At 36.2% G+C, this 12,500-nt stretch overlaps 2 protein-coding genes across 2 annotated transcripts in view; one reads left to right on the top strand and one right to left on the bottom strand.

The window, feature by feature from the left end:
* Nucleotides 1-1,035, bottom strand: part of LOC137631704 (CWF19-like protein 2) — an 18,579-nt gene extending 17,544 nt beyond the window's left edge. Inside the window, exon 1 of the mRNA XM_068363581.1 lies at nucleotides 933-1,035. Coding sequence (XP_068219682.1) covers nucleotides 933-1,035 — 103 coding nt within the window. The remainder of the gene's footprint in view (nucleotides 1-932) is intronic.
* The window catches only part of LOC137631705 (uncharacterized), a 550,730-nt gene that overhangs the window by 299,741 nt on the left and 238,489 nt on the right, over nucleotides 1-12,500 (top strand). Inside the window, exon 2 of the mRNA XM_068363583.1 lies at nucleotides 4,964-6,692. Within this exon, the coding sequence (XP_068219684.1) occupies nucleotides 4,970-6,692 (1,723 nt within the window). The 5' untranslated portion in view covers nucleotides 4,964-4,969. The remainder of the gene's footprint in view (nucleotides 1-4,963; nucleotides 6,693-12,500) is intronic.

Below are 12,500 nucleotides of genomic sequence, written 5' to 3' on the forward strand. Positions count from 1 at the left end.
TGAAGGTATACGTGATAAGCAAATGCATCTCTCTCTCTCTCTCTCTCTCTCTCTCTCTCTCTCTCTCTCCATTATCGATACCCGTCACGCCCTTTGCGCTATAATTCAACGCACTTATTAGATTACCTCCACGCCCCTCGCTACCCCCTTCCTCCGGACTCCCCCAGCCCATCCCCCAGAGTTAAATTTTCATAGGAGGGGATGGAAGGGAGCGGAGACCCCTCCTTCCCCCCTCCTGGTCGGATCTGGCGCGAATTTTTACGACTCTTGGGACTCGCCTCTAGGAATTTTCAGGATTATCTCCCAACACATTAAAACGTCATAAACTTAAGCTCAGGTGCGACTTTTGGGGGCGGGGGTTCTGTTCCCCCTCCCCCGTTCTCCCCCCTCCCTCCCCCCTGTCTTGTAGCTTTCCTTTAGAACACCTGAAAGGTAAAACTTTTTCCAATGTCCCCTCCACCGTCCATCTCCTTATTCTTGATACTTTTTTTTTTTTTATATTGGTGGAAGGCCATTTCTTAGTATAAATTTTGGTTATAACTTCTACCTTGTCTATTTATTTCTTTGGGAAAAGAATTATTTCCAATATCAAAGCAAAGGATGTCAATGTTTATTTTTATGTTTAAAATCTATATTGATAATTTTTTTTCATGTAATTGATTTTGCAAGTATATACTAATATCATATATATGTATATATATATATATATATATATATAATGTATATATATATATATATATATATATATATGTATATATATACATATACATATACATATATAAAAGATAAATCACCATTAAATAAATGGTATAAAGGAATCATTCAAAGCTGAAACTTGTCGAGGTTTTAAACTTGAATTAACCTAAACTTTTTATTTTAAATAATCATTTCACCATTCACAAAATTTTATCTTTCATCTCCCTCTATCTTACATCCGAAATTGTCATTTTCCCACAAATGCCAGTTCTTATCGAGCGAGACCGCTACGTGGCACTCTGTGGCACTCCGTGGTAGCGCATGGTTTATATCCCTCATGTAACAAGGAGGGTAGAGCCAACGCTATGAAAAAGTGCCGCTATAGCGCAAGGCGGTGCCATTATCTTGATCCTTACGCTGGTTACCTGGTGGTTATATTCCTGCGATTGTGTGTTGAATTGGGTGATTCGAGTGATGAGGTATTTTGTCTCCTTTCTCTCTCTCTCTCTCTCTCTCTCTCCTCTCTCTCTCTCTCTCTCTCTCTCTCTATATATATATATATATATATATATATATATATATGTATATCATGTCATATATGCATATGTTTGTGTATATATATGTGTGTGTGTATTTATATACAGTATATATATATATATATATATATATATATATATATATATATATATATATATATATATATATATATATATATATTCCTGCGATTGTGTTGAATTGGATGATTGAGTGATGAGGTATTTTGTCATATCTCTCTCTCTCTCTCTCTCTCTCTCTCTCTCTCTCTCAGAGAGAGACATATTACCGTGTAGAACTATAAGGACCCGTGCCGGGGAGTGGGGGCGGGGAAGGCCTGTTAGTAAGAGTGCCTATACGAGATGAAGGTGCCATTTTCTGCCATGAAGGGCTTTTGAACAGGAATGGTGGGCCCGCTCTTGGCTCGTGTCTCGAGGCCTAAAAAACATTTCGGAAGAATGAAAGAAGGTGTGTCAGGGAGGAATGAAGCTAAGGCCGAGGAAAGAGAAGAATGCGTTCTATGAAACCGACGACGAAGACGCACCTGTGATCCCCTGATGCCTTTATGACAGCTTCTTAAACGCCCTCCTTTGCCTCCTCCTGCCTTTCCTAGCTCATTTTCCCCCTTTACTCCCCCCCTCCCCTCTTATCCCCTCTCCCCGCTCCAAGACACTTCCCACTCCATATATACTATTTACCGTTCTCCTCACCCTGCTTCCCTCTCATTTTCCTCCAATGCCAATTCTCTGCCACTTCATTGTTTTGCTTGGTAGGGGAATGTAGCATTGGGGAGGGGGAGAGGAGGGGAGTGGATAGGCCAGTCTTCTTCTCTCTGCTTCACTCTCTCATTTTTCCAATCCCTTGACGAGTGACTTCGCCCCTTCATTTTAGGAGACTTATTCTCTTCCTGGTTGGGAGTCCGTTTAGTTGGGTCATGTCGATGGCACCTCGGAGTCGAGTGATTTTTTTTTCATTTTTTCGAAATATGGAGATCTAGCTTCTCAAATTGAAGTGGTTTTCAAATCGGTCAAAAACTTGGTGAAGTTTATTTTATCAATAGATTTATTTTGAAAAAGAAGTGGTGCCAGTGTGATGCTCCAAAAGCATTCATATTTTTCTTGTTTTAGAAATTAACAATTTTCAAATGTTATTTTTGGTGATTTGCATATTTCAAATCAAGTGTATTTCATCTTATTTGGGTGATTTTTTCATGTTTTCAGAATCTAGTGATTCCCAGGGCATTGGATTTAGTGATTGATCATATTTTTGTGAAATGGTGATTTTCACGTATCGAGTCACGTGACTTTTGGTTTATCAAAACCTATTGTTTATCACACTGAAAAAGCTATTGTTATTATCATTACTTGCTAAGCTACCACCCTAGTTGGAAAAGCAGGATCCTATAAGCCCAGGGACCCCAACAAGAAAAATAGCCCAGTGAGGAAAGGAATCAAGGAAAAATAAAATATATTAAGAACAATAACAACATTAGAGTTAATCTCATATATAAACTATAATAACTTTGATATAATAAGAGGAAGAGAAATTATATAGAATAGTGTGCCCGAGTGTACCCTCAAGCAAGAGAACTCTAACCCAAGAGACAGTGGAAGACCATGGTATAGAGGCTATGGCACTACCCAAGACTAGAGAGCAATAGTTTTATTTTGGAGTGTCCTCCTAGAAGAGCTGCTAAGTTGTTTGTTGTTAATTGTAAGATTGCCCCTCACAGTGTGAAATACGGGCTCTTGTTGCCAAAGTGATCTAGATGTCATAATCTTGTTTTTTTTTTTTTGGGGGGGGGGTATATAGAATATTCAATGCAACTTTTCAAATTGTAAGATTGTTTACCTATTGATTAATCTGTTTTGTACATATCAGATTTAGAAAAAAAAGTGTTATTGTGTTTATTAATATTATTTTTGTTATCGTTACTGTAGATGTTATTCCGAAGTGATTGTTCTCTCTCCTTTATCATAAAAGTGTAATCTGAAAGACTTGAGGGACGAAAAAAATGAGTTTTGGTCTGAAGAAGCCATCGGCATTCGGCGAAGTAAGTTAACTTGCGAATTTCATGTTATGGCGTTTTTTTTTTTTTTTTTTTTTTTTTTTGCTCGGAATGAATAGGTTGTAGTTTTAAGAAATCTATGAAATTACGTAATGTTGAGGGGGTGAAAACGTACTCTATTTTGAGTTTACGTAATGTTGAATGTGCAAGAATGTACTCATTTTGAGTTCGCGTAATGTTGAGGGAGTAAGAATGTGCTCTTTATTTTGAGTTTAGGTAATGTTGATGGAGTAAGAACATACTCTTTTTTGAGTTTGCGTAATGTTGAGTGAGTAAGAAGGTACTCTTTTTTGAGTTTGCGTAATGTTGAGTGAGTAAGAAGGTACTCTTTTTTGAGTTTGCGTAATGTTGAGTGAGTAAGAAGGTACTCTTTTTTGAGTTTGCGTAATGTTGAGGGAGTAAGAACGTACTCTTTTTTGAGTTTGCGTAATGTTGAGGGAGTAAGAAGGTACTCTATTTTGAGTTTGCGTAATGTTGAGGGAATAGAAATGTGCTCTATTTTGAGTTTACGTAATGTTGAGGGAATAAGAATGTACACCATTTTGAGTTTACTTAATGTTGAGGGAGTAAGAATGTACACCATTTTGAGTTTACTTAATGTTGAGGGAGTAAGAATGTACTTAATATTTTGAGTTTACGTAATGCTGAGGGAGTAAGAATGTACTCTATATTTTGAGTTTACGTAATGTTGAGGGAGTAAAAATGTACTCCATCTTGAGTTCATAAATATAGGGTCATTGTAGCAGTTTCAATGAATTCATAGAATTTTATCTTATCTTTACAATTGCGCGCGTGATATAAGATATAGGAAGGAAATGGTAGAGCGGTAAGGAAGCAACTAGTCGCTCTCTTCTTACTGTATTGCAAAAACATTTTCAGCGAATCACGAAAGTAAGATAAATGTTTTTCCTGGCCGAAGCCAATTGGAAGCTGCCTGCCTGTGGCGACCTCTGGCGGCACGGATGGAACTCCCCGAAACTACTTTGACCCCAAACTTCTGACACTTTCTAAGATTTATCGGATTGGTGTATTATAACTTTAGAGTGCTTCGTCTCTCTATCAGATGATAAAGGCCGGTAACAGTGAATGATGAACGAACACCATTTTACTCCCGACAAAAGAAGATGCTGTTGTCGTAGTGTCCTGGTGGTCTACCGACCGCCATTGAGAGATCACGTCTTTTGCAGTCCAGTTCGAATTGTCGTTCGTCTCCATTATGTTCTCGTAGACTTTTGCTTGAGTTTTTCCTTCTTCGGTTTTTAAGAAAAGATTTAAGATGGGTCATGGCCAGGGACGTAGGGATGACTTTAGCATGGTTTATTTTCAGGTTGATTCATCATTCTGTTTTCATTTATCTAGGATATTTAAGGTAGCAGAAATACTGTTCAATTATTCAAAAATGGAAAGTTAAAAAATAGTTGCGTTTTTATTCGATTATATTGCATATATTTATTTCGTGATAGCTATATTTTCATTAGATTTTATTGATAATCTACTCTATCAATATTTTGCATATTGATAATTACGGCTTCGTATTTTTTCTTATTTAACGGAAAACATTAATAAAAATCTTATACAAAATAATTAGCTTTAATAAGAAATTTAGATTTTCTACAGTCTTTTCGGTACATTGCATCTAATAGAACATTTTTCTTTCCTTTGCAGGTCAAGATGAGTGCTACTGAAGGCGTCAGTCGTGCCCTGGCTGGAACACAACAACCTCTAATGACACCACCAGCTGTCACACCCCCTCGCCCGGGCCCTCCCTCCCCATCATTCCCATCCTCTCCAGCTTCAAATTTCTCAGCCTTTTCCAGCCCCTTCAGCGTCACGAATATGATTCCAAGTGGACGAGGGCTCACCATAAGGGCCACTCACCACAGGCCATTGATGAACTCACCAACACCCATGGACGTCATGGAACTTGGACGTCATCAGGACTTCCTACCAGATTGGAATCCTGAGATCAAACCCCTGGAGGTCAGCAAACCAGAAGTCACAAAGGCAGAAATTAACAGAGTGGAAGTTAACATCAGCGATTTCAACAGAGTGGACGTCAACAGGATGGAAATCAACAGGCCTGAAGTTAGTAGAGCAGATATCAGCAGGATTGAAATCAACAGACCAGAGGTCAGTAGAGCTGATGTCACCAGAATGGAAATCAACAACCCAGAAGTTAGTAGAGCTGATATCAACAGGGTAGATTTAAGCAGGACTGATGGCAACAGAGCTGATAACAACAACAGATTGGATATGAACAGAACTGACATCAGCAGAGCTGAAATAACGAGAGTTGATATTACCAGAACAGATCCTAACAGACCTGATGTCAGCAGGCCAGATATGAATAGAGCCGATATAAACAGAATGGAAACAAAAAGAGCGGTTGAAATTGTCAGATCAGAGGTGAAGAGAGCAGAAGCAAACAGAACAGACTTCAGAGACTTCAGCAGGCTGGATAATAACCGAATTGAAGTGAGCATAGCTGACATCATTAATCCTGAAGTCAGTAGGGCTGATATGAATAGGATTGACCTAAGTAACATTGAAGTCAGCCAGCCTGAAGTAAATAGGCCAGACAACTTTCAGTCTGATCTGAACAGAGATGAGAACGAGGGCAGGACACACGTGAGCAGGTCGGACAGCATTAAAGCAGACATCAGCAAACTCGATATAAATAAATCCGAGCAAGAAAAGCGAGATGAGAATAGAATGAGTCCTCCAGATGAACCTCTTGGTAGCCTACTGACACCTCGCGATGATATCCGGAATTGCTTTATAACTGAAAACCATAAACATCCCATGATTACAGAGTCACCCAAGAGGAGTTCGTTTGGGAATCTTCTAGAATTCGGCACCAATGAAAGGAAGAACAACAGTTGCACTGATGGACGTATGAATATCAGTGGAGGTGGTGGTGGTGGTGGAAGTGGAGGAGGAGGAGGGGGAGGGGGAGGAGGCCAGTGGCATCGAGGGTTCGAGGGACTCTCCGCTGAAAGATGTCGAGCCTGGGCTCGTTATTTAGCTCACACAGTTTTACCTCCTCCACAGTCACCGCCCACAGAAAGGTCTACGCCCTTAGAACCTTTTCATTTAAAGGAGAGGCCGATAATACCACCAACAGATCAGGTTACAATCACCCCAACGACCTCACCTGAGACACCTTCGCCTAGTCCTCACTTCGAGGACGGAAGCCCACGACCCATGCACCATCCTCCTCTGTGGGCCAAGAGGCGTCCATCCTTCGGCTCCGACTCCCATGCCCACAAAGTACTGAGGATGGACACGCCCCATGGAATGCCTCTCATGAGATTAAATGATTTAGGATTAGATCTCAGCCTGAGGCCTCTGCAAGATGCCTATTCACATCGAATGCCCCTGATGCATCCACCAGGTAAGTGCAAACAGCATTTTATTTTATTTTATTTTTATTTTCTATTTTTTTTTTTTTTTACACTGTGATCTAAGTACATGATATATGCCTCGTGAAGTGAGATTTCATTATCAATTTTTCTATGTTATAGATATTTGTTTTTACGAACTTGTGGTTACGGCTTTTCTCTTTATTTCTCTTTGTTTTGGCGGAAAAAAGTATGAATATCCCTTTCATGTCTTAGAAAGAAGATTGTTAGAATAAGGGAAGGTAAAATTAAAGGATATCATGTGATTAAGGGAAACATTTCAATTTTTAGTATTACACTTTTATATATTTATTAATAATCGTTATATTTAAGGCTATAGAAGGATGGGTGCCTTTTACTGATGATTTTTATTATTATTTAATGTCAAATGTGCTATCCGGAATTATTTATCATTACCATCACATTTGCTGGAAATCATTATTTAGTCATTTATATCTGTTTCTGTATAAAGTCACTGAAACCAAAAAAAAATTAGTGATAATCTTTGCATATCATCATGAGCGGAATGTTTTGCGTATTATTAAAGAAACCTATTTAATATGTATTTATTAGCAAATTGCTACTTGGTAAGTAAGAAATCTTACACTTTTATGCCTTAGCTTAAAAACACTACTTTCCTATTAATCATTTTCCCCTATTTCCTGAAACCTTTACTAAGTAACACCTCGTCCTTCAGACGTGTCTTTCTCTGTTGTCACCTCGTGAGGGGGAGAGCATCCACAATGGGATGGAATCTGTAGGGGATGGGATAGGATGGGGACTGTGGATGCTGCTTGGGGGAAAGGGATCCTAAGGGGAAGGAATGGGCGTAGACGAAGGAGAGCTACAGTAGGAGTGTCAGAGCACACTTGATATAATTAAAGCCTAACCTTAATAATGTCTAATGAAGTTAAGGGCGAGACTTCGGGTTGGGGTGTCGGGGGGGATGTTGGGTGGGGCTTTGGGGGTGCACCGTTGGGGTGGTGGGAATCTGGTAGGGTTCTTCCCCTCCCCCCAGGGGGCTACCCTCAGACATCCACAATTACAGCGGCTTTGTATCCGGCGTCACCTCTGAAATTACTTCTTTTCCTCCTAGTGGCTGGTTCCACTGCTTTTTTCGAACCATGTGCCCTTTTCGCCTGGAAGTGCGTAATGATGTTATATCATTTTTATGTGAAGTACGGTGGTGTCTTGGTCTTCCTACTCTTCTTCGTCTTCTCTTTAGCTTAGGAAATAAATATATTGTATTATTTATCAGGTGTATCTTATAAAAATTTATTTTAAAGAAAGGATTATTATCTTGATAATATTTGCTTTTCACTACTTCAGTTTACTAATTCACCAACTAAAAAGATTCGGTTTTTTTATCGATATATATTTATCATACGACTTGTCAGGAAGAATAACACTACTGTATAGTCTTGAATAATGTGTGATATAGGTGGAGCTATGGTTCTGTTCCTTTTACATTATGATTACTTTGTACTTTTCATTTTATTGGCCTTTATCATAGACATCGTTGGTTATTTATGTAATTTACATTACCAATATCCCCGTCTAAATATCAACAAGAAAATGGATTACAATAAGCTGTGAGAAGTGACAAACCTTGAATAAACTTCAAAATTAATATTCATGTTGGTGAATTTTCAAAATGTGTTTTCTCTTAGCATATCATAACATTTAAAAACAATAGAATGGTGATATTGCTCATAGCATTCATTTTCTCCTGATCATATGGCGAAACCACTGAATTTAGATCAGGGTCTCATTTTGAGGTCGGGCAAGGAAGGAGGTCAGATATGGTAATCAAGTTAAGAATATGTATGGAAGCTACTCTACTAATACATATTCTTAATGCCTTACTATGAATTCATCTTTCATTTAGCTTAGTTTTTTGTGTACGTCACCGAAAAGATTTATGGCACGTTTCTAATATTATCGGTACTACTCTTTTATCACTACAAAAGCAATTTTGAGTTTTTGTAATTCGTTATTGGTGTTGTATACACATGAAATTATTTTTATTTTTTATTACTATTTTATAGTTTTACTTTTTGGGCATTATTATCATTATCAATACGCCATTTAGTAAGAAATTAGCCAAAGTTTATTATAGAAATATAATGAAGTGAGGTAGACTCCTAGAAATTATAAATAATTTCACTCCAACTATAACGTAGAACACAATCAGTTTCTCTTGTAAACAAAGGTAAAATGCATATCACACAAATTAATTTCGACAATATATGCTTAGTTTCACGTAAAGAGACGTAAAACTTAGAATAATATCCCCCCCCCCTCTCTCTCTCTCTCTCTCTCTCTCTCTCTCTCTCTCTCTCTCTCTCTCTCTCTCTCTCTCTCTCATACGCACAAATAAGTTTATTTAATTTTATTCTCTTCATGCAATATATTTATGTACGTGTATATATATATATATATATATATATATATATATATATATATATATATATATATATATATATATATATATATATATCAATAAACCATTTCCCATAATACGGAGATCTTTTAAAGGAAATTCCTGCAGACGCTGTCAAGTCAATTCGTCAACAAGCGAATCAAGTGTTTTCTGTGCCAAAAAACTTCTTAGATTTCATCGATATACACTGTTAAAAAACCCGTAATTCAAATCGGAAATTCTCCGTAGAAATATACTGTTCTCAGCCGTATTTCAGTAAAATATAGGCGACCGTAAATTTTACCCTACTTTGTTATTATCCTATATATGTTGGTGACCGTAATATCACTCCTTAACGTCAATATTTCCGTTTTTAAAACGGTAATTACCTGGCAACATTTATTCCAGAATTTTTACCATTTTTTTTTTACAGCAAAATTTTAGCTCTGTAGGCAATAAGCAATTAAAAGATGGTCGAAAAATTATATAATACAGTAAAATGAATGTTGCTAATGGAAAGATAAAGCATAAAGAAGAGGGAGAGAGATGGGGTGAATTAATGTAGATAATGTATAGGCTACATCAACTCAAATGATCGTTTTGGAAATTCTTTAAATGGATGTAAGCTTCTTTTCTCTAATTATATCATATATATTTAATTCCTTCTCTGCAGGCCTTATAGTAACTGCAATATGTTGGCTTTTTACATAACGCAAAGCAGCGATGATGCTAAAATTAATCTTTCATCTTAACATTCCACTAAGTGAGGAGCATACAGTACTTGCCATTTTCCTCCGGATAAGAGGCCTGGTCACCCATAAGGACTTAGTGTGTCAATTTAGGGGGTCGTTTTTTTACTTATGATCAGAAGTTCAGACACTTAAGTGGTGAATATGAGCTTTTTTTGAATAAGTGAAAAGTCAATTGCAAATGTCCAAGTCAACAAAGAGCAGAGATTTTATGGTATGGGTTTGCAATTATCAATCCTTTACCGATTCCATAAAACTGGTATAAGATACTGAAAGGCAGAAAAAGTTAACATTTATTTTAAGTATGTTATTCTCAAAAGTTTTCAAAGCTTGTATATATTTAGATTTTCTAAATGAAGGGAAAATAATTTCAATTATATTTTAGATTTTATATATATGTTTTCTGCAATATGAAATTATGTATTCAAATAAAGATGATTGTTGTTACTTATCAAAAAAGCTATAGGAGCATTATATTATCACATAACAAAATTTTACAATTTAAACGCTTCGTGACTAGAAATAGCGCTTTATTTTATTAATTTTTGCTCATAAAAAGTTTGAAATATTTCATACATTATATTGGTATAGTGTTTGAGATACTACTGCTAGATAATAATTGGGTCCTTTCACTGGCCAGACAGTACTACATTGGTCCTTCTCTATGGTTACGGGTCATTTTCCTTTTGCTTACACATATACTGAATATTCTGGCCTATTCTTTCCACATTCTTCTCTGTCCTCATACACCTGACAACACTAAGATTACCAAACAATTTTTCACTCAGGGGTTATATCCTGTACTGTAATTGTTCAGTGGTTAATTTCCTACTGGTAAGGGTAGAAGAGACTCTTTTGCTATGGTAAGCAGGTCTTCTAGGACGACACTCCAAAATCAAACCATTGTTCTCTATTTTTGGGTAGTACCAAAGCCTCTGTACCATGGCCTCCCACTGTCTTGGATTAGAGTTCTCTTGCTTGAGGGTACACTCGGGCACGCTGTTCTATCTTATTTATCTTCTTGTTTTTTGAATATCTTTGTAGTTTATATATGGAAGATTGAATTTAATGTTGTTACTGTTCTTTGAATATTTTATTTTGATTATATTACTTCTCTTGTAATGTATTCATTTCCTCGTTTCCATTCCGTACTGGGCTATTTTTTCCTGTTGGAGCCTTTGGGCATATAGCATCTTGTTTTTCCAACTAGGGTTGTAGGTTAGCCTCTAATAATAATAATAATAATAATAATAATAATAATAATAATAATAATAATAATAATAATAATAATAATAATAATAATAATAATATAGAAGCCAGTATATGGCTATAATATTAAAGCTATAGATATTTGATGCTATCTTTGAGCATTATTTCAATGCAGCAAGTTTGCGTTAATCAATGAGTAATTGCAATGAAGAGAAGCTAAGAGCCTCTCTTCAGGGATAAAATTATTTTGCGTTGTCGTGTCCATTCCATAGCGATAAAGTAATCTTATAGCTGTTTTTTAACTATGTATTATGTTTTTCCAGAAAAGGAAAATGGTATATCAAGTGATAGTATTTTATTCCCTTTTCAATTGTTTTGCAGTGTCAAATTGGTTTAAATAATCATGTATAGCGAATCACGGCAATGTTATTAAATAAAGTGTGCAATATATTTACTTGATTTTTTATTTATTTTTTATTATTGTTTTTTATCTACGACGTAATTCGTGTACTGGGTTTTAATGAAAGATTATTTTTTTCATTTCTTTTGCATTTCTTAAATCTTTTCTATTGAGGTGAAATATGTGATTTATTCAAAGTTTAAAATCAGCTTTGCAATTAACATCAAAGAGCTAAATAAACGATTGAACCATCTATGTAAAATACAATTTAAAGTTTTTCTTAATTATATTATTTATTTTTTTATAAACATGCTTCATTTGTCCGTGACCCCCCAACTTGTAACTTGTTATTTAACCAAAGGTTAAATGCAGTTTTGCAATTAACATCAAAGAGCTAAATAAACGATTAAACCGTCTTTGTAAAATACAATTTAAAATTATCTTTTTTTTATTAAATTGTTTATTTCTTTTTGCTTTACAAACATGTATCATTGGTCCATTACCTCTTAAAAAAAGCGACTTTGAACGGACATTTCAAATTTAAATATGTTTTTCCAATACACAAATCTTTTAGAATAGGTTTCACCAAGATAATATTGTTGCAAAAGAATAGAGAGATAAAGAATTCAGTGAGCGGTAATGAAAAAAAAAAGAATATTTTGCTGCAAACGACAGAATTCCGAGAAAAGAGAAAGGAATAAATAGAGAATTTGTTCTTGATTTGTTTACTTGTCACGGCTCCAAACAGGAAGAGCCACCCCATTACTCTTCGTCGAGTCTCCTGGGGAATGTTTGATCAGGTCTGGGCTATTGACCTATCATATCTCTCCATTACCGTGACGTCACGGCTTTCCCGCACGCCCATTGGTCGAGGAAGTTTTCTTTGGGGTTTCGACCTGTAGGAGAGATGGTCATTAGTTAGTTTAAATTGATCGACGGCCAGACATCGCTCTGTCTCATGGCATCGTTGGTTTTGGGATTTTTAGAGTTATCTACATAAAATAATAATTATAATAACAAT

This window comes from Palaemon carinicauda, chromosome 40 (assembly GCF_036898095.1).
Source record: "Palaemon carinicauda isolate YSFRI2023 chromosome 40, ASM3689809v2, whole genome shotgun sequence".
Taxonomy (NCBI): Eukaryota; Metazoa; Arthropoda; class Malacostraca; order Decapoda; family Palaemonidae; genus Palaemon; species Palaemon carinicauda.